Raw genomic sequence first — 21,158 nt, 5'->3', positions numbered from 1 at the left:
AGATTCCAGAAAATTAACCTTTGGAAATGATTCTATTCTCTGTCAATTCTAAATAAAGTAGGGAGTTACTGTCATTACCTATTTACATACATGCCTTAGTTACATTTTTTTGCTTATTAGCATGAAGGCCTCATCAAATGGGTGCTCACAGAAATTATTTTGGTGTTTTTTGCATTTCAGAGGTCTCTATGATCTGGGGGTATGTTTCAGAGTTTGTGGAACGGCAGCTCACCTTGCACAAGGTAGGATTCGACTTCAATTTCAACATAGGGGTTCCCAGGGACTTTCTTTTTTACGGAACCATCCAGCATTGCATTCACTCCTATGGTTTTACTATATTGAGGGCTAGTGAGTAGCAGTTTTCACAAAAAGTTGTCTTCTAGTGACATCTGGGGTAATGCTGCTCAGCTTGACTTGGTTTAAATAACCCAAATGACTTCGGATCTTTCATTTTCTGTTCCTCCACAGCCAGGGATGTATTTTTAATGAAAATATATGAACACTTGAGGAATGAACCTCAATTAGCTAAAAATTAGAAATTTTGTCTATGGGGCAAAGACTTTGTCAAGTCTTAGAGTTGGATGCCATAGAGATAGGCAGAGATTTTGGAAGGAGCTGTTAGAAGTTTGTGGAACTTTTTTTTTTTTAATGATATTTTTATTTTTAATAATTAATTTTTTAAAATTCTCCTTAGTTCAAAGGGTTTCAATTCAACATGTCAGTTTATGAATACAGTGCATCTTTTTTTTTTTTTTTTTTAAAGTTTGTGGAACTTTTATTTTCAGCTCAGACTTCCCACAGTGAGGGCAGATGGGTTGAATGAACCCTTCCAACTTCTTTGGTTTGGTTTGAGTTTTGAATTACTGATCATCATCACTTATCTTGGAAGTGTTTAAATAAACTTTTGAAAATTTCACCCTCATTTTCTTGCAACAATGACCGAAGCAAAAGCCAGCATCCCTCACATGAGACCTGCAGCATGTACACCTGGCTCGACCCAGGCGTCCAGTCCATTTTGATGTGGTGTGTCCTTTGTAGCTATAGTAGGAAGGCCCCTACTCAGGTGGGCAAGCTCACTTAGTCGTCCCAAGTGTCAAAGCCTACGGCAACAAAGTTGTTAGAAAAGAAGCAACTTGGGGCTGGGAAGGTGGCTCAGTGGTAGAGTGCTTGCCTGGCATGATTGAGGTCCTGGGTTTGATTCCTCAGCACCACATAAGCAAAAATGAAAAAAGCCAGAAGTGGCGTTGTGACTCAAGTGGTAGAGCACTAGCCTTGAGCTGAAGAGCTGAGGGACAGCGCCCAGGCCCAGAGTTCAGGCCCCACAACCAGACCCAAAAAACAAAACAAAACAAAACAAAAAAACAAAAAGAAATGAAGCAACTTTACTGAGAAAGTTCCTACACTGACCGGCCAGGGTGGCAGCACACGGGAGCTGATACTGTGAAACTTCCCCCCCCTCATCCCTCTCCTCGCGGCCCACATACTTTGATTTTTTTTTTTTCAGGTAAGGGGTAGGTTTATTTAGTAGACCTACTGGGACCAGGCAAGGTTGGCACTCCACGTGGCTGGCAAAAGAGAGAGGAAAGATAGCATCTGGGAAAGGTGGGAAAGAGAGAGCTAGGAAAGAGAAGAGAGCTGGGAAAGAGAAGAGAAGGAAAGAGCTGAGAAAGAGCTAGAAAAGAGCAGAGAGAGCTAGAAAAGAGAAGAGAGCTAGAAAAGAGAGTGTCTGGGAAAGGTGGGAAAGAGAGAGCTAGGAAAGAGAAGAGAAGGAAAGAGCTGAGAAAGAGCTAGAAAAGAGCAGAGAGAGAAAGTCTGGGCTTGGGCTAGGCCTTATCTATGGTATGGGCGGGGATGCAGATGTGACCTCTTCCAGGTGTCAGTTGCCTAGGTAACTCAGGTACTGGGTGGAGACTTTGCTGTGAGGAGGGTGGAGTCTGCTCACCATCCAGGAGCAGACCTTACATCAGCCTTTTAATAATCATGAAATAGGGCACGGATTCTCTCTGGCTACTTTCTGCTGACAAGGGGTGTTGACAATAGGGGTAAAAGGCTGGAATTTGGTCCCCTCCCAGAGAAGGCAGTGAGCAGCAGCTGTCCCTTGGTGGCATGAGTCCTTAGATGAAGTCTGGAGAAGTCTCATGAACATTGAGGGGCTGGAAAAAAAACAACTACTAGAGAGCAAATAAATGGCAAGAGGAAGGACTTGGGGCTGAAAATGTTGGTAGAAATGTCCCTAGCTACTTCTGACATCTGGCAACTAGGTAGAGAAGTCAGTTGACAAAGGCAAGAATATAAATTCCTGTTGTTAATAGGTAGACAGGTATAGACATTGGATGGGCAGGCTTCTTACTTCTACTGACCTTCTGGCTCTGGTTAATTTTGAAAGGGCAGGCACAAAATAGCTGATGTGACATCATCTCTTCTTACTCCTCTCCATGTTCTCTTGTTCCCCGGACTGGCTGAGTCTAGGTGCTCATTGCTGGGATGGCTTGTTCCAGTTAGTATTCAAGGAGGTTTGAACTCAAGGCTTGGGCACTGTCCCTGAGCACTTCTGCTCAAGGCCAGCACTGAACCACTTTGAGTTATAGTACCACTTGCAGAGTTTGGCTGGTTAGAGATAAAAGTCTTGAGCCACGTTTCCAGCCTGGCTCTTTGCCAGTTAGTTGGGAGATGGAGTCTTAGGGATTTTTCAGCCCGGGTTGGCTTTGAACTGAAATCTTTGCCACAAAAGTCCTTTATTATTTCCAATTAAAGCAACAAGGAGATCAAATAGAATAAGTAGAGCTTACCTGGTCCTTATCAAGAATTGCCAAAAAAAAAAAAGAATTGCCAACAAATATTCTGAAATGACAAAACTCATTAGATGTGATGAGAATTTTAGCACAGATATGCCCAATATTTTAGAACCACATAGTCAGTAGTAGAATACACAACACAAAACAAAAAGGCAAAACTCAAAACCCAAAATTTTTGACAACAATGTTTAGACATCTTTGCTAACAAAGCATATCAGATGGTTGGGCCTCAGTTGCCAGGGCCTGTGAAAAGAGCAACTTGTTAGCAAGGCACTTTAGAACAGAGGGGTGGAGTAGTAAGCTTGGTGGAAGGTTAAGGGTCAGATGGGGCCAAACCCTTAACCTACCATGTGGCCAAGATGGCGAATTTCTGAAAAAATGCAAAGAAACCTTGAACATAGATCAAGCCTACATTGGCTAGCATTTGAGAGGGAACCTAGAGGGGGGTCCCTGGGACCCAGCCTGCATCACGCTCTTCAAGGCACAAGCCAAAAAGTTGTAGACAAAAAGGATAGAAAGTTGGACATGAATGGCAGAGAGAGAGCAAAGAGAACCTAAAATTAACCAGACTTCTGACCATTTACCATTGCAGTAGCAAAAATTGTGTACATCTGAGAATGGCATAAAATTAGGCTCTCTGGCTTTCCAGGGAGCGCAGGAGGCATTGCAAAGGGGTTTCATGGCTCAGGCGTGATTCGCAGCACCCCATTAAATGAGTAGGAGAGTCAGTCTGGTGAGTGAAGGAAAGCTGACCAAACAGAAGTGGCATCCTGACTTCCCCCAGAGCCCCCCAAACCAAGCATCCTCAGCTTCGGAGGTGACCAGCATTTCAGCTAAAAGCTGTAGGAACTCTCTGGCATGGCGCCACGTCTGGACAGAGACTGAGTGACAGAGAACGGTAGAAAGTAGTTTCACTTACCAGAGTAGAGAAGTGGTGTGGACGTGGATGTGAAGGCCAGCCATGGTATCTATGCACTGTGCATACTTTGAATTTTAAAGGCAAAGTTCGAGAGGTTGAGCCCCGTCATGCGCAGGTGACCAATGGGATTGTAACACACACAAAGCATTGTACAGTCATACCAGACCCCACGCAGGTGGCCAATGAGGTTACAGTTCATCTCATAATGGGTGTTTAAATCAGCCTATCACTTTGGTTTAAAATGGCGTGCAAATTTATCTAGCAAAATGCCAGGTTTACATTTTGGCGGGCAAAAGGCAGGTTTTTTTCTCATAAGCAGGTGGTGGAGCAAGTTGAGCAAGATTATTTGCTTTACTGGTCAGCCTTTGTCAAAACCATAAGGGTGTGGGTTAGGTTGTTAGGGGAGTGGGGATCAGATGTATCCTCCATTCTGGGAATTTAGCTCGCCCGGATCTGGAGCGGGTTACATTGTCCAAGGGTTACCGTCACCCAGTGAGTCAAGATAGAATCCAGAAGCCTACAGGTTGAATCAGAGTTTACACTGAGGTTATGCTAGTTTAAATCTCCATTTTTGGGGGCCCCATTTCCTATTACAGTAGCCACCTTCCACTCTTCCTTTCCTTCCCTTGCGTGCTTTCTTTTTTTTTGGGTCCGGTCATGGGGCCTGAACTCTGGGCCTGGGCGCTGTCCTTCAGCTCTTCAGCTCAAGGCTAGCACTCTACCACTTGAGCCACAGTGCCACTTCCAGCTTTTTTCTTTTTGCTTATGTGGGGCTGAGGAATCGAACCCAGGGCCTCGAGCATGCAAGGCAAGCGCTCTACCACTGAGCCACCTTCCCAGCCCCGCCTTGCGTGCTTTCTTGAGTCTTGGAAGCAATCTGAATTTGTAACCTTTGATATAGGATAATGCTATCTCTATGGCATCATACATGATAACAGAAACAAACTTTGAGGGAAAACAACATTTGTTTCTACCCATCAGCCAAGCTCACTACCTTGTAGAACCACACATTGTGGGTGCTAGGTTGTCTGATATGCAGAGAAAAGGAGAATAAGAGAACAAAGATTCTTATGCTCCCTTCTATAGCATATGATTAAGATTGAAAATATACAATTTAGGACAAATCTAATTTTAGATTAGATAGAAGAAACTATAGTATTCATGGAAGTTCCTCATAGCCTTGTAATTGTGAAAATGTAGTATCTGATATCTACAAAGCATCATGGGTCTTTCTCTTACATTTTTTAAACCAAATTTATTTGAAATATATAATAATAAACTTTTACAGCCAAGAAGGGTTTTAGAGGTCATTTTAAGGCCCAAGCTTAAATTCTCTTCACTTCTCTTTTTGATAGCAGAATTAAGATTATTTTTTTCTTCATCCTTTCATTGAATTGTGTTTGTTGCTTTTATTCTCCTGATAGGGGGTTCAGATTTTTGGACTTGGAATTTTCACTTTCACAAGACAAAAGCTTGAGATGGGAAATAAGATAATTGTGCTCCAGAGGCCTGTGTTTATCATGGCAGAGAAGTTACTGCAGTTGCATGGACTCAAACAGAACAAAGTGTATTCACCTGGTAAGTCATCTTAATGTTGGAGGCCTTGCCAGATCACTGGCCTAGGGAGCCACATGAACATGACCCAACTTGGCTTTTGTGTCTGGTTTGAGGGACTTAGATTTCATGTCATACTTTCTACAAGGGAGGGTCAAGGTGGGAAACCATAGTCTCCACACAATGGTTTTAAAGCCCAGTAATTTAAGAGGCAGAAGGAAAAGATTTGATGCTCAGAGAAACCAAGTCTATAAAAGTCATGCCACAGAGTTGTATAGACTCTCACTCATATTCCAGATTCTATGAAGTTAAAAGTGGTTATAAAGAAGTATTTATTTAGGGATTGTGGTTTGACTGTATAAATAAACTAAACATGCTTCTATCATATAAATAAATACATATATAAGATATTATTTTGTTTACTTTAGAAAATCAAAATATTCAGAAAATTACACAAACAATACATGCTTGATATTGAAAAAAAAATCCAGAAAATACAAATGTATGTTGAATAAGAAGTTGAAACTGGGTGCTGGAGACTTACATCTGTAATCTTGGCTACTTAGGAGGCGAAGATATGAGGACTATAACTTGAAGCCAGCCTAGGCAGTTAAGACCATGACATACTTATCTCTGATGAATCACCAAGAGGCCAGAAGTAGAGCTATGGCTAAAGTGGTAGAGTGACAATACTGAGTGAAAAAGATAAGGGGTAGTGTCCAGGCCTTGAATTCAAGTCCCTGTACAAGTACACACACACACACACACACACACACACACACACACACACACACACACACACACACACACACACACACACACACACACACACAGAAGTTGAAGCCCTGATGGCTCCAAGAGGTAGCTGTTGTCAATATTTTGGTGTATATTCTTCTAGAGTCTCCTAAACATTTTTTTTCTGGTACCTGAGTTTGAATTTGGGATTTCATTGCTTGCTTGGATGATGTTCTACTACTTGAGCCAAGCCTCCAGCCTAATTCTTTGCTGGCTATTTTGTAGATGGTCTGGCTTTGAACCAGTTCAGATCCTTTCTGGATCTCAGCTTCCTGAGTAGCTAGGATTACAGGTGAGAGCCATTGGTGCCCAACAACCCCTACATTCTTAGAATTTTTTTTTCAGGCAGGAAAAGAAGTTTATTTACCGAACTGCTACCCCAGCCATGTATGGTAGAGAAGCATGGCTAAAAAGGAAAGTGGGGGTGGGGGGCAGGACTTATCTAGGCCAGGGACAGGAAGAGGTGTGGCCAGGTGGGGGAAAGGTGTGGCCACACTGGATCTGGATGTCACCTCAGGCTCTGGGACCCTCCTAAGGTCAGATGGGAGGCATATGACCAGAGGTGGCCCAGGATGTGACCTAGTAGGAGGAGAAGGTGACCACTTCCAGGTCTGCCAGTTACCTAGGTGAGAGATACTGGGTAGAAACTTAGCCAAGAGGGAGGGAGGTGTCCATGTGCAGACCTTACATTCCAGCCTCTTGATAATTATGAAAAAGGGCAAAGATTCTCTCTGGCTATTTCCTGCTGGCCAGGGGCATCAACAGTAGGGGTAAAAGGCTGAGATGTGGTCCCCTCTGGGAGAAGGCAGCAGGCAGCAGCTGTCACTTAGGTGTTGAGTCATTAGATTAAGTCTGGAGGAGGCAAGTCTCTTGGATGAAGTCTGGAGAAGTCTCATGAGGCATTGAGAGACAGAGTAGAGAAGTGGTGTGGACGTGGATGTGAAGGCCAGCGATGGTATTGGTGAAAAATCTTGCAGTTCAGTTCGCAGAAAAGGGGTTAGGAAATTCTAACATTTCCAACTCAAAAACCTCGTCTGAGTCACGGCACCATGTGTAAGGTATATTAAATAAGTAGGTTTCATTAGGTAGCCGATGAAGAAAACACTCGATATTCAGGCAGGAAAAGAGGTTTATTTACCGAACTGCTGCCCCAGCCATGCATGGTGGAGAAGCATGGCTAAAAAGGAAGGGGGGGGGGCGCTAGAATTTTTATTCATATTTATTTACCTATAAAAAGAGGTTGTCTTTTTGGATCTTATTATCTTTCTTATGTGTGTGTGTGTGTGTGTGTGTGTGTGTGTGTGTGTGTGTGTGTGCTGGTACTGGAGCTTGAACTAAGGGACGTGTGTTGTTCTTAGATTTTTTTTTTTCTCTTAAGAACAGAGCTCTGCCATTTGAGCTACACCTCTACTTCAAACCTTTTGCTGGTTAATTGACTTCATACTACAATCTTCAGATCTCAGCCTCCTGAGTAGCTAGGATTATAGGCATGAGCCACTGGTGCCTGCTGACTTTCTGATCTTGATCTTCTCTGCTACTTACCATTTTCCTAACTTGTGGACCTCGTGTGGCTCCTGTATTAGTTCTAGCTAAACTGACCTTGTGCTTTCTTCATACTAGAAATGATCTTGTCCCTTTGCAATGGCCTTTATAGGTTTATTAAAGAAGAAAAGCTTTCTACAAGTCACTCATATGATCCCTTTATGTAAGATCAACTCAATTAGAATAACATCTACTGACATGACTGTTGTTTAAAATATTTAACATGGTTTAAAATTATATATATATTTGTTTATTGTATTATGATATAATGGTCTAAAATGATACAATATACAAATATTGCAAGAGCATTTTCTAAAAAATAAGGGGATAGAAATTTTCAGAAAATCTTTGGTGAGGGGCTGGGAAGGTGGCTCAGTGGTAGAGCACTTGCCTTGCATGCTCGAGGCCCTGGGTTCGATTCCTCAGCACCACATAAGAAAAAAGCCGGAAGTAGCGCTGTGGCTCAAGTGGTAGAGTGCTAGCCTTGAGCTGAAGAGCTGAGGGACAGCGCCCAGGCCCAGAGTTCAGGCCCCACGACCGGAGCCCCCCCCCCCAAAAAAAAAGAAAATCTTTGGTGAATAGAAGCAATTAGTTATTTCTGTTTAAAGTTTGTGTACAATGTTGTTTGGAAAGGTAATTATTTACCAGGCACTTGTGATGCATGCTTGTAATTCTAGCTTCTCAGGAGGCAGAGATCAGAGATCTGAGGATTGCATTTCAAAGCCAGCCCAGGCAGGAAAGTCCACGAGACTCTTATCTCCAATTACCACCAAAAGGCAAAGAGTGGAGCTATGGCTGAAATGGTAGAGCCCTAGCCTTGAGTAAAAAAGTCAAGGACAGTGCCCAGGGCCTGAGTTCAAGCCCCAGTACTGGTGCACACACACACACACACACACACACACACACACACACACACACACACACACACACACACACACACACACACACACACACACGGTAATTATTATTATTATTATTATTTTTTTTTTTTTGTCGGTCGTGGGGCTTGAACTCTGGGCCTGGGCGCTGTCCCTCAGCTCTTCAGCTCAAGGGGAGCGCTCTACCACTTGAGCTACAGCACCACTTCCAGTTTTCTGGTGGTTTATTGGAGATAGGAGTCTCATGGTCTCTCCTGCCCGGGCTGGCTTTGAACCACGATCCTCAGATCTCAGCCTCCTGAGTAGCTAGGATTACAGGCGTGAGCCACCAGCGCCCGGCAGGGTAATTATTTTTATTCTGAGCATAAACCATTGTTGTACTTTTATTGTTGTGCTTAGTATGTGTTAAAATCCTTACCTGTCTGTAGTAATCGTATTCCATTAAGGACAACTAAAGGCTTCACAAAGACGGTTTTGGAGTAGTAAGAATTAGGTCCTTATTGGAGTCGCCATGTCCTCTTCTCCACCTCAACTATCTGTTTCTTCTCTAGGTGACATTCCAGTGGTTCCACTTAATTTTGTTATGATCTCTCTGGAGAGTCCATTCACCAGGGACACGGTGGAAGGGTGTGTTAAGGAGACATTGCTTTTCCTCTCACGATCCATTTCCACTAAGCAGACTGTGGAGTTCACATTCAAGGGGATTGGGGTGCTCATGATCAAGAATAGCAAGGTGAAGATGAAATTTTCTAAGGACTTCCTGTGTACGATGGATGGGAGTGGGACTTTGACGAAAGCCCTAGCAAATGTAAGTTAATTTCTTTTTCTTCTCCAAACTTCCGTTACAATCATGTCACCAAATCATATAGGCTGTCACTCAAAAAACTCAGGGGTGACATTGATGCATTGTGCTCATAAAATGACAACTCCTTAAAGTAAATTGTACAACTACTTAAAGATAATTTTTAGAAAATAGTCAAAAATAAATTCAAGCAACCCAAGCACTGATAGTTCACACCTGTAATCCTAGCTGCTCAGGAGGTTGAGATTTTAGGATTGAGGTTTGAAGCCCTCCCTGCTGTCATGCATTTGTTGTGGTCCTCAATTAGATGTCCACAGTGCTCTGAGTTGAAGTCCAAGTAATGTGTCATGACACAAAAGGAAAAGAAAGGAAAACAAAAGAAAGAAGAAAGGAAGGAAGAAAAACTCAGGTTGACATGTTTAGTTGACATTTTCCTCGCATGTATGGAGATGTCTGTTATGTATGATTAAGTCCTGGACAGAAAGATGAAGAGGGTAAAGGATAAGGTTTTGCGTTGGTATCAATCAAAGAATGTAAAAAGTAATGGAGACCTACAATTTTGGATATTTTTGTGTGTGTGCTGGTATTAGGAACTGAACTCAGAGCCTTGGCTTTTTTGTTTCTTTTTTGCTCAAGAATGATGCTCTACCACTTGAGCCACACTTTCTCTTCTGGCTTTTTCACAGTTATTGGAGATAAAGGTCTTATAGACTTTTCCTGTTTGGACTGTTCATTTAAATGCAAACATTAAAAAAATTGCTAATTTGTTCATCTCACAATATTTGTTACTATCTTGTTACCATAAAGCTTACCAAATAACTTCCAGGATGTAATCATCTTTATTCTTCAGAGATTATTTATTCACAGAAAGGACCATCATAATTTCCTATCTTTTTTTGGCCATTGGGCTTGAACTCTGGGTCTGAGCGCTGTCCCTCAGCTCTTCAGCTCAAGGTGAGCGCTGTACCATTTGAGCCACAACACCACTTCCTGTTTTGTGGTGGATTATTGGAGATACGAATTTCATGGCTTTTCCTGCCCCGTCTGGCTTTGGACGGCAATCCTAAAATTTCAGCTACCTGAGTAGCTAGGATTACAGGTGTGAGCCACTGGTGCTCAGCTTCATCACTTCCTATCTTAAATCCCAGGGCTCTCTTGCATTTCCCATGGGCTTCATTAGATGTCCTCAGTGCTCTTCTCAGTGACATATGCCTCACAGGTCCTCTTGGCAGGTATAGCAGTGCTAAGTGGCTTCTTCTCTAATGATTCAAATGTATAGAGCTCCTAGATTTGGGGAGGTTTTTACTATGTTTCTCAGGCTGGTCTTAAATTCATGGGCTTAAGTGATTCTCCCACCTTAACCTCTTGAATAGCTGACACTACAGGTATGTGTCATCATACCTGGCAAAACCATAATTTTTTTTTAATTTAATTTAATTTTATTTGTGAACATACTATACAATTACATGGGCAGGATAATACGTACATTTCTTACCAAGCATTGCAGCCTCCTCCTTTGTTTACCCTTCACATCCCTTCCCAGCCTCCCCCCTCCCCCATCCCAATCCTTCCCCTCCCCCCCCCCCCCCCCCCCCCCCCCGCACCGACGTTGTAAAGCTCATTTTGGACATGACAACTTGTACTTCTCATTGTTGCAACAGGTCCACCTGTATCCTTAAACAACTGGTTTTTCCCCATCTCCTCCACAAGTTATACTGACATCAAATATAGTGAAAGCAGGGGTTATACTGTGGGGGAGGGACATACAAAGCAACAAAGAGATAATCTTATAAATGCGTTAGAAACACATGCATGAAAGAAAAAAACATTAAAATACACATCTAAGGGTTCATTTTCCTGACATCACATTATCTGACCTTTTCTGCTTGACTCATACATATACTAGATATTACAAATAAGGGAAACCATGGGACCTATGTTTCTTTGGGCCTGGCTTACTTCACTTAATATAATTTTTTCCAAGTTTTTCCATTTCCTAACAAATGGGGCAATGTCATTCTTTCTGATGGAGGCATAGAATTCCATTGTGTATATATACCACATTTTCTTGATCCATTCATCCACTGAGGGGCATCTGGGTTGGTTCCATATCTTAGCTATGGTAAATAATGCTGCAATAAACATAGTTGTGCTGGTAGCTTTAGTGTGGTCTTGTTTGTAAACATTTGGGTAAATGCCCAAAAGTGGGATTGCTGGGTCATAGGGGAGCTCTATGTGAAGTCTTTTGAGGAACCTCCATACTGCTTTCCAAAGTGGTTGAACAAGTTTACATTCCCACCAACAATGAAGTAAAGTTCCTTTCTGTCCACATCCCCTCCAGCATCTGTTGTTGTTAGAGTTCTTGATTTTTGCCATTCTAACTGGAGTGAGGTGATATCTCAATGTTGTTTTGATTTGCATTTCTTTTATGGCTAGGGATGTTGAACATTTCTTCATGTGTCTATTGGCCATCCTTCTTTCTTCTTCAGAGAAGTTTCTCTTTAAGTCTTTCGCCCACTTATTTATTGGGCAGTTGTTTCTTTGAGGATTTGTTGTTGGGGGGTTTAATTTTTTGAGTTCCAAGTATATTTTAGATATGAGACCCTTGTCCGTTGTATGGCTAGTAAAGATCTTCTCCCAATCCGTGGGTTTTCTATTGATCTTGCTAGCTATGTCATTTGCCCTGCAGAAGCTCTGCAACTTTATGCAATCCCATTTGTCCAACCTTTCTTTGATTTGTTGTGTTTCCGGGTCTCTATTCAGAAAATTTCGGCCTGAGCCAAGGAGACCTAGGGTTTCTCCTATTCCATCCTGTAATGTTTTCAGAGTGTCTGCTTTGACTTCAAGGTCTTTGATCCATTTGGAGTTGATTCTGGTGCAGGGTGATATATAAGGATCTAGCTTAAGTGTTCTACATGTAGTTAACCAATTTTGCCAGCACCATTTACTGAAGAGGTTGTCTTTCTTCCATTCTATTGTTTTAGCTCCCTTATCAAAGATTAGATGGCTATAGGTCTGTAGGTTCATTTCTGGGTTTTCAATTCTATTCCATTGGTCCTGAGGTCTGTTCTTATGCCAATACCAAGCTGTTTTGATTACTATGGCTTTATAGTAGAGTTTGAAGTTTGGTATTGATATTCCTCTAGCAGTGTTCTTTCCGTTGAGGAGCGTTTTTGCTATTCGGGGTCTTTTATTGTTCCATATGAATTTTTGGATTGCCTCTTCTATTTCCTTGAAGAATGAGGTTGGAATTTTGATAGGTATTGTGTTGAATTTGTAGATAGCCTTGGGAAGAATTGCCATTTTCACAATGTTAATCTTTCCAATCCAGGAGCATGGGAGGTTTTGCCATTTTTTAAGTTCTGTGTTGATTTCCTTTTTTAAGATTTTAAAGCAAAACCATAATTTTTAAGAAAAATTTTTTTTTGTCATGGGGCTTGAACTCTGGGCCTTGTTGCTATGCCTGAGCTCTTCAGTTCAAGGCCAGCATTCTACCATTTGAGCCACAGTGCCACTTCTGGTTTTCTGGTGGTTAATTGGAGATAAGAGTCAAATGGACGTTCCTGCCCTGGCTGGCTTTGAACCATGATCCTCAGATCTCAGCCTCCTGAGTAGCTAGGATTACAGGTGTGAGCCACTGGCGACAAGCAAGAAATGTTTTTCAAAAGAACTACTCCTGAGAAGGTATTTTATAAAGAATAAAAAAGTGTTTGGAGGCCAAAGCAGATTGAGAACCACCTAGTGTATCTATCAATCATCACAAGCAGAGGCTCAGGACAGTCAGTTAAGGAGCTGAGAGGTCTGGCTATAAAGATATTAATGATACTCATAAAGATATTAATGATACTCATTAATATCTCACTCACTTTATAAATGCCAATGTGATGGGAGTGATAGTTTTATTCCTACACACCCTGTGACTTAAACCTGTCTTGTTGAATTGTCTTATTAGGAATTTTTTTTTTTTTTTTTTTTTTTTGCCAGTCCTGGTGCTTGAATTTAGGTCCTGGGTACTGTCCTTAAGTTTTTTTTTGTTTTTTGTTTTGGTCGGTTGTGGGGCCTGAACTCTGGGCCTGGGCACTGTCCCCCAGCTCTTCAGCTGTAGATCAGGGCTCTACCACTTGAGCCTCAGCCCCACTTCTGGCTTTTTCTGCTTATGTGGTGCTGAGGAATCAAACCCAGGGCCTCATACATGCAAGGCAAGCTCTCTACCACTGAGCTACCTTCCCAGCTCCTGTCCTTAAGTTTCTTTTGCTCAAATCTAGCCCTTTATCATTTGAGCCATAGCACCATTTCCAGCTTTTTCTGAGTGTTTTGTTGGAAATAAGAGTCTCATGGACTTTCCTGCCTGGGCTGGCTTCAGACCACAATACTCAGATCTCAGCCTCCTGAGTAGCTAGTATTATAGGTGTGAGCACCAGCACTTGGCTAATTTTTTCTTCCATTACTAGGATTTGAACTTTTGGGACTCAAGCTTATTCAACTCGTTTACTTGGCTACTGCTCTGCCATTTGAGTCACATCTCCAGTCCAACATTTTGTTCATTTTGCTGGCACTTTTGGTAACAAAGTTTCCTGGACTGACTCAACTTTAATCCTCCAAACCTAGCCTTCTGAGTATCTAGGATTGTAGGCAAGAACCACTGATTCTCAGCATACTTTGTTCCTCCTCCTCCTCCTCCTCCGTCTTCTTCTTTCCAGTCCTGGGGCTTGAACTCAGGGCTTGAGCACTGTTCACTGTTCCTGAGGTTTTTTGCCCAAGGCTAGTGCTCTGCCACTTGATCTCCTTTATTGCCTTTTTGGTAATCACATGAGTGTTTCACAGTCTTTCCTGCTTGGGCTGGCTTTGAACCATAATCCAGATCTCCGCTTCCTGAGTAACTAGGATTACAGGCATGAGCCACCAGCACCTGGCTTTACTTTCTAAGTTTTAAGCCTCTTCTGGAGAGTCCTTTCAAAGTCTTTTGTAGGTTGTAGCATTTGCCCAAATATATTACTTTATATTAATACTTCAAGTTTGGTTGTGATATCATGTAATAAATACTTTGTGCTTGTTTTCTTGGAGTATCTCATAAAAGTCCTACAAATTAGGTTCCATTTTTTATCTCCAAACATCTAGTGCTAGGTCTCATAGCCATTAGCAATGTGAGCATTTGAACCCAAGCCCAGATGACTTCATAGCCTTCCTTTGATTAATTATAGAATCACTAGATCAAAAGTGGAATTAGCAGGCTGGGAATGTGGCTTATAGTGATAGAATGCTTGCTTAATATGTATGAGGCCCTGGGTTCGATTCCTCAGAACCACATGAAACAAAAAGTTATTAAGTAAATTATAATTTTTTTAAAATGGCATTAGCCAACTTGTTCACATCCTAGTATTTTCCACAAGTCCCCTTTTCTTTCAAAGACATCTAACCAAAGCTTCAATTTGCAAGGCAATTTCCAAAGAGGAGATAGTTCCAGAACAGGAAAGGTGTAGCTACCAGGGTTCTAACTTCAATGAAGGAGATTATCCCTCACTAGATTTGAAGTCTGGACTTCACTAAACAAAACAACCTCAAGGGGCTGGGAAGGTGGCTCAGTGGTAGAGTGCTTGCCTTGCATGCCTCAGGCCCTGGGTTCGATTCCTCAGCACCACATAAGCAGAAAAAGCCGGAAGTGGTGCAGTGGCTCTAGTGGTAGAGCGCTAGCCTTGAGCTGAAGAGCTGAGGGACAGCACCCAGGCCCAGAGTTCAGGCCCACAACCGACCAAAATAAAAAAACAAAAAAACCCAAAACAAAACAAAAAAAAAAACAACCTCAAAGGTTATCATGGTAGCCTTGCTTTGGAGATAGCCTGCTCAGGTTCTGTTTTGTCTGTCTAGGATCATCAGAGCCAGGTGTAACCTTTCCTGTCTCCCTTCCAGAGGCCTGGCACCATGGACTCTGTATTGTCCAGCAGAGAGGGCCATAGGAGAAGGCCCAGCAGTGTGCTTGCATTTCCAAGGTGAGCCCTTTGCTCTGAGGGTTGCTGGGCATAGCTCTCTCTGCCCAGGGGGCAGCATTTCTTAATCCTTAGTACCTCTCCCTTCTCTTTTCCTTTCCCTTCTCCCCTTCTCCTTTACTTTTCCCACGAAGCAATTTTGTTAACACACACACACACACACACACACACACACACACACGCATGCACACACACACATACACACACATATATAGGCTTCTTTTGGGTCTACAATATGCTGGGGCAAGTTCTTAGCTGACTCTCAGACTTAGCCTCAAAATGAGAGGGAGTCCATGATATACCCACAAAGTCAAATCATTCATTCCCTCAAAGCAAGTGGACTTATTTTAGAACCTGCAAGGTGCCTGGCTACCTCCCAGAACTGAGGGTTCAGGTCCAGTGCACTGAATAAACAACTTGACTCATTTCTAGGATTGAGCACAAAGACAAAGAGGGCAAACCACCCATGGAGACCATTGTAGAAGGTGAAGAGCAGTACGAAAGGAAGAGCAGGCTGGAAGACCAGCAAGACAAAGAAGGCATCAAAGGTAGGTCAATAGTTTTGGGATGCTTATGAGCCTACTCATATTGTTTAATAGTCCTATGTTCAAAGGGAATCAAGTTAGATTCACAAGTAATCATAGTAATATTTTCTCTAAAAACATTACTTCTGTATCTCCCATCATTTGCCTTAACCACTTTATGAGTCTTAGGTCCTATAACTCCTATGCTTTTAAAACAGTCATCTCTTTGCTCAACCCCTCCCCGCCTCATTGTTAAAGGAATCAAAACTCAGCCAGGCATGGTGGTTCACACATACCATCCAAGCTACGGGAGGCAAAGACAGGAAGTTCATGATCTAAGGCCAGTTCAGGCAAGAAGTTAGGAAGACACTTCTTTTACCAAACAAGGTTGGCATAGTAGTATACTTTTGTTATTCCCAACCATCTGGGAAGCATAGGTAAGGAGGATTGTTATCAGAGGTTAACCAGGACAAAAATCTTGAGATCCTGTTTTGAGAAATAATGGAAGTAAAAGTGGGCTGGGAGAAAGCACTCCAAGGTTGTAGAGCACCCACTTAGCAAGCACAAGGTCTTGAGCTGAAGCCCTTGTTCTTCCTACTTCTCAAATCAGGAGTCAATACTCAGATAGCTATGGGGTCCATGTAGGTGAGAAACACAAAAAGTAGGCTCTAGGGCAGGCATACTCTGTCTTCCTAGGACAAAGGGCTATTGTTGAAAGGTAAAAGTTCATCTTCAAGCCTGAAGTGGTACTGTGGCTCAAGTGGTAGAGCGCTAGCCTTGAGCTGAAGAGCTGAGGGACAGCGCTCCAGCCTAGAGTTCAGGCCCCACGACCAGACACTGCCCCCCCCCCCCAAAGAAAAGATCATCTTCAGTTGATATTTACCTTGGTACAAACCGCTTTCATTTATTTATCTGTGTTAAGTACAAAGTGATCATTCAGTGGTTTAAAAGTTGCAGACAAAGTTACTTCTATGTGTTTCTCATTCTAGAGATCTTATCACCCAGGAAACTTCAAGATAGACAAACTGCCTCCCCTACCAAATTGACAAGTGTCAGCTTGCTGGACAAGTTGGAGCCAAGTGGGAATGGTGGAATGAATGTGACCCCTGAAAAGTAAAGTGCTGTTGTTCTTTTTGCATGTATTTTTTGATGCAGGGAATTTCAGTAATTGTTTATTCCTTTAGCCATTTTTACCCAGTAATCAAAGTGTTCCTTAGCATGGTTTTACTTTATCTTTTTTTAAAAATCTTTGGATAATCTCACTTGTGTGAAAGGTGATTGAAAATTAAGTATTGAATCCTAGGCATTTAGTTCAGTCCAACAGACATTGAGCGACACCATGTACCCAGTATGATTCTAGGCACTGAAGATACAGAGTGAAATATATGAAACCTACTTTCATAAAACGTAGAGTCTTGTAGGGAGATTGGCACTGAAGAAATAATGCCTTTGAAATCCAGGGATCACTGGTTCCTGAATGTAATCCTAGATACTTAGGAAGCTGAAATTTGAGGATTGAAGTTTGAAGCTAGTTTAGGCAGAAAAAAATACATTAGATTCTTATCTCCAATTAACTATCAAAAAGCCAGAAATAGATCTGTGGCTGAAGTGGGACAGCACCAGATTTAGGCCAAAAAAGCCAAGAAAGAGTGAGAGTCCTTGAATTTAAGCTCCAGCACTGGTTCAGACACAAAAATAATGCCTTTGATGGACAGAGCCAAAATCAGAGTCTAGGAAGAAGAGGGAGTTAATAATTACTGGGAATTATTTTTTAATTTTGCCAGTCTTGGGGCTTGAACTCAGGGCCTGCACACTGTCCGTAAGCTTCTTTTGCTCAAGGCTAGCACTCTACCACTTGAGCCACAGTGCCACTTCTGGCTTTTTCTGTTTATGTGGTACTGAGCAATCAAACCCAGGGCTTCATGCATGCTAGACAAGCACTCTACTACTAAGCCACATTCCCAGCCCTACTGGAAATTATGACAAAGAATTTCTTGTAGAGGTTAACAAAAGTATTATCTACCAATTTTAAAATAATTCATATTCATCATAAGGAACTTTCAAGTAAAACAGACAAACAGATGTTACAAAATAAAATGATCATTCATAGCTCATTATAGGAAGGGAAACTTTCTGCTAACAGGGGGTATATCTTTTATTTCCATGAACATATATTTATTTATACTTGAAACATGCACACATTTGAAATAAAATTGAGAGCATATTATATGAAACTTGGTTATACCTAACAAACAGAAGATTTAGAGCCTTATAGCTCTAAATTTCCTCAGACATTATTAATGTTGGCATGGCATCCCTGTTAAAGATTAAGCTGTTTGAGCAATCTCCTGTTGGATATTTAGATGATTTCTAGTTTTTTACATTCTAAATAATATATGACAAATGTAGTTACTTAACTTCTTTTCCATGTAGCTGATTATTCCAGAGGCTAAAAACCTAGATGCTATCATTCTTAGCCTCCTACATAGCTTGGGATCAGTCTACTATGCCCAAGTGTGGGTGGAGAAGCAGGGAGTCTCATGAACTGTTCTGCTCAGGCTGATCTCAAACTGCAGTGCTCCCATTCTCAATCTTCCCAAGTAGCTTGGATTACCAGTGTGAGCCACTGGTACCTAGTCAAAATTTTAAATTACCTCATTTTCTTTATTGTTGGTCATGGAGCATGAACTCTGGGCCTGGGCGCTGTCCCTTAGCTCTTCAGCTCAAGGTTAGAGCTCTACCACTTGAACCACAGCGCCACTTCCAGCTTTTTCTGCTTATATGGTGCCAAGGAATTGAACCCAGGGCCTCATGCATGCATGCAAGGCAAGCACTCTACCACTGAGCCACCTTCTTATCCCCAAATTAACTGATTTTCAAATGACTTAATACTAGCATTAGATGGACCATTTACAATTTATTCCATTATTTATTTATTTATTTATTTATTTATTTATTTATTTATTTATTTATTTATTTATTTATTTATTTAGTGTGTGTGTGTGTGTGTGTGTGTGTGTGTGTGTGCCTGTGCCAGTACTGAGGCTTGAATTCAGAGCCTGAGCATTGTCCCTTAGCTTTTTTTGCACTCTACCACTTGAGCTACAGCTCTACTTCCAGCTTTTTGATGGTTACTTGGACATAACTTTACTGCCCTGTCTGCTTTGAACTTTGATCCTCAAATCTCAGCCTCCTGAGTAGCTAAGATTACAAGTATGTGCTACCGGCATCATTTATTCCTTTCATAGATTTTTTTTATCATATATATCGTATATATATATATATATATGATATATGTACTGTATATGTATATATTATCACATATACATATATATATGTGTATATATGTGTATAGTATATATGTGTATATACATATCATATTTGCATATAATTATTGCATGCTATATACTTTTTTTTTGGGTCGGGTCATGGGGCCTGAACTCTGGGCCTGGGCACTGTCCCTCAGCTCTTCAGCTCAAGGCTAACGCTCTACCACTTGAGCCACAATGCCACTTCCGGCTTTTTTCTTTTTGCTTATGTGGTGCTGAGGAATAGAACCCAGGGCCTCATAACTGCAAGGCAAGTGCTCTACCACTGAGCCACCTTCCCAGCCCCCATGCTATATACTTTTGTTTTTCTTTAATTTAATTAACTTATTTATTATTATTCTATTAATCCTCTGAATGCTAAGGATTGCACTCAGGACCTTGAAAACCTGAAATAAGTACATTACCATTGAGCTACATCACAGCCCCTACAAACCTTTTCTTAATTGTCTGTTCTCAGTTCCTCCATTATCCCTGAGAATTTTGAATGTACTTGTTTAAGATTGTTTTTCCCCAGTTCTTTATTGTCTTTATTTCCTTGTGTAAGAATTTGTTGAGTTTGCTAACAGAGGTAACTCTTGGTTCTGCAGTACTTTGAATGCTTAGCAGTTTGCCTGTGTGTGTGTGTGTGTGTGTGTGTGTGTGTGTGTGTGTGTGTGTATTAGGACTTGAACTCAGTCAAGACTGGCACTCTACCATTTAAGCCACTGCCCCACATTTGTTTTTTTTTCAGTGGTTAATTGGACATAAGAGACTCATGGACTTTCCTGCTGCAGCTGGTTTGAAAGACAGTCCTCAGATTTCAACCTTTTGAGTAGCTAGGATTACAGATGTGAATCACTGGTGCTCAGCAGCAGTTTTTATTTTATTTTTTAACTTGTTTAAATATTTAAAATATTAGTTAAGTTTAAATTAGTATTAGCATTAGTTGTAAAAGGAGTCAGTTTTAAGAATTCATTTTTATTTTTATTTTTTTTAATTTAATTTTATTTGTGAACATACTGTACAGAGGGGTTACAATTACATGGGCAAGATAATGCGTACATTTCTTACCAAGCATTGCAGCCTCCTCCTTTGGTTTACCCTTCACATCCCTTCCCAGCCTCCCCCCTCCCCCCCAATCCCAATCCTTCTCCTTCCCCCCCTTCCCCCCCCCCCCCCGCACCGACATTGTAAAGCTCATTTTGGACATGACAACTTGTACTTCTCATTGTTGCAACAGGTCCACCTGTATCCTTAAACAACTGGTTTTTCCCCATCTCCTCCACAAGTTATACTGACATCAAATATAGTGAAAGCAGGGGTTATACTGTGGGGGAGGGACATACAAAGCAACAAAGAGATAATCTTATAAATGCGTTAGAAACACATGCATGAAAGAAAAAAACATTAAAATACATATCTAAGGGTTCATTTTCCTGACATCACATTATCTGACCTTTTCCGCTTGACTCATACATATACTAGATATTGCAAATAAGGGAAACCATGGGACCTATGTTTCTTTGGGCCTGGCTTACTTCACTTAATATAATTTTTTCCAAGTTTTTCCATTTCCTAACAAATGGCAATGTCATTCTTTCTGATGGAGGCATAGAATTCCATTGTGTACATATACCACATTTTCTTGATCCATTCATCTACTGAGGGGCATCTGGGTTGATTCCATATCTTAGCTCTATGGTAAATAATGCTGCAATAAGCATAGTTGTGCTGGTAGCTTTAGTGTGGTCTTGTTAAGAATTCATTTTTAGGGCTAGGAAGGTGGCTCAGTGGTAGAGCGCTTGCCTTGCATGTCTCAGGCCCTGGGTTCGATTCCTCAGCACCACATAAGCAGAAAACCAAAAGCCGGAAGTGGCGCTGTGGCTCAAGTGGTAGAGCGCTCGCCTTGAGCTGAAGAGCTGAGGGACAGCACCCAGGCCCAGAGTTCAGGACCCACAACCGGACTCAAAAAAAAAAAAAAAAGAATTCATTTTAAAAATCTGGAATAGAGCTGTGTGCCGGTGGCTCATGCCTGTAATCCTATTTACTCAGGAGGC

At 41.6% G+C, this 21,158-nt stretch overlaps 1 protein-coding gene across 1 annotated transcript in view; it reads left to right on the top strand.

Annotated features, from left to right (window-relative positions):
• Nucleotides 1-21,158, top strand: part of Ccdc81 (coiled-coil domain containing 81) — a 52,903-nt gene that overhangs the window by 4,912 nt on the left and 26,833 nt on the right. The window contains exons 2-7 of the mRNA XM_070034654.1: nucleotides 181-242; nucleotides 5,139-5,292; nucleotides 9,035-9,291; nucleotides 15,193-15,272; nucleotides 15,702-15,817; nucleotides 16,783-16,906. Coding sequence (XP_069890755.1) covers nucleotides 181-242; nucleotides 5,139-5,292; nucleotides 9,035-9,291; nucleotides 15,193-15,272; nucleotides 15,702-15,817; nucleotides 16,783-16,906 — 793 coding nt within the window. The remainder of the gene's footprint in view (nucleotides 1-180; nucleotides 243-5,138; nucleotides 5,293-9,034; nucleotides 9,292-15,192; nucleotides 15,273-15,701; nucleotides 15,818-16,782; nucleotides 16,907-21,158) is intronic.

This window comes from Dipodomys merriami, unplaced genomic scaffold (genome assembly GCF_024711535.1).
Source record: "Dipodomys merriami isolate MVZ:Mamm:240054 unplaced genomic scaffold, mDipMer1.0.p SCAF_25, whole genome shotgun sequence".
NCBI lineage: Eukaryota > Metazoa > Chordata > Mammalia > Rodentia > Heteromyidae > Dipodomys > Dipodomys merriami.
The sequence above is the reverse complement of the archived record's forward strand: the minus strand, read 5'-3'. Positions and strand labels throughout refer to the sequence as shown.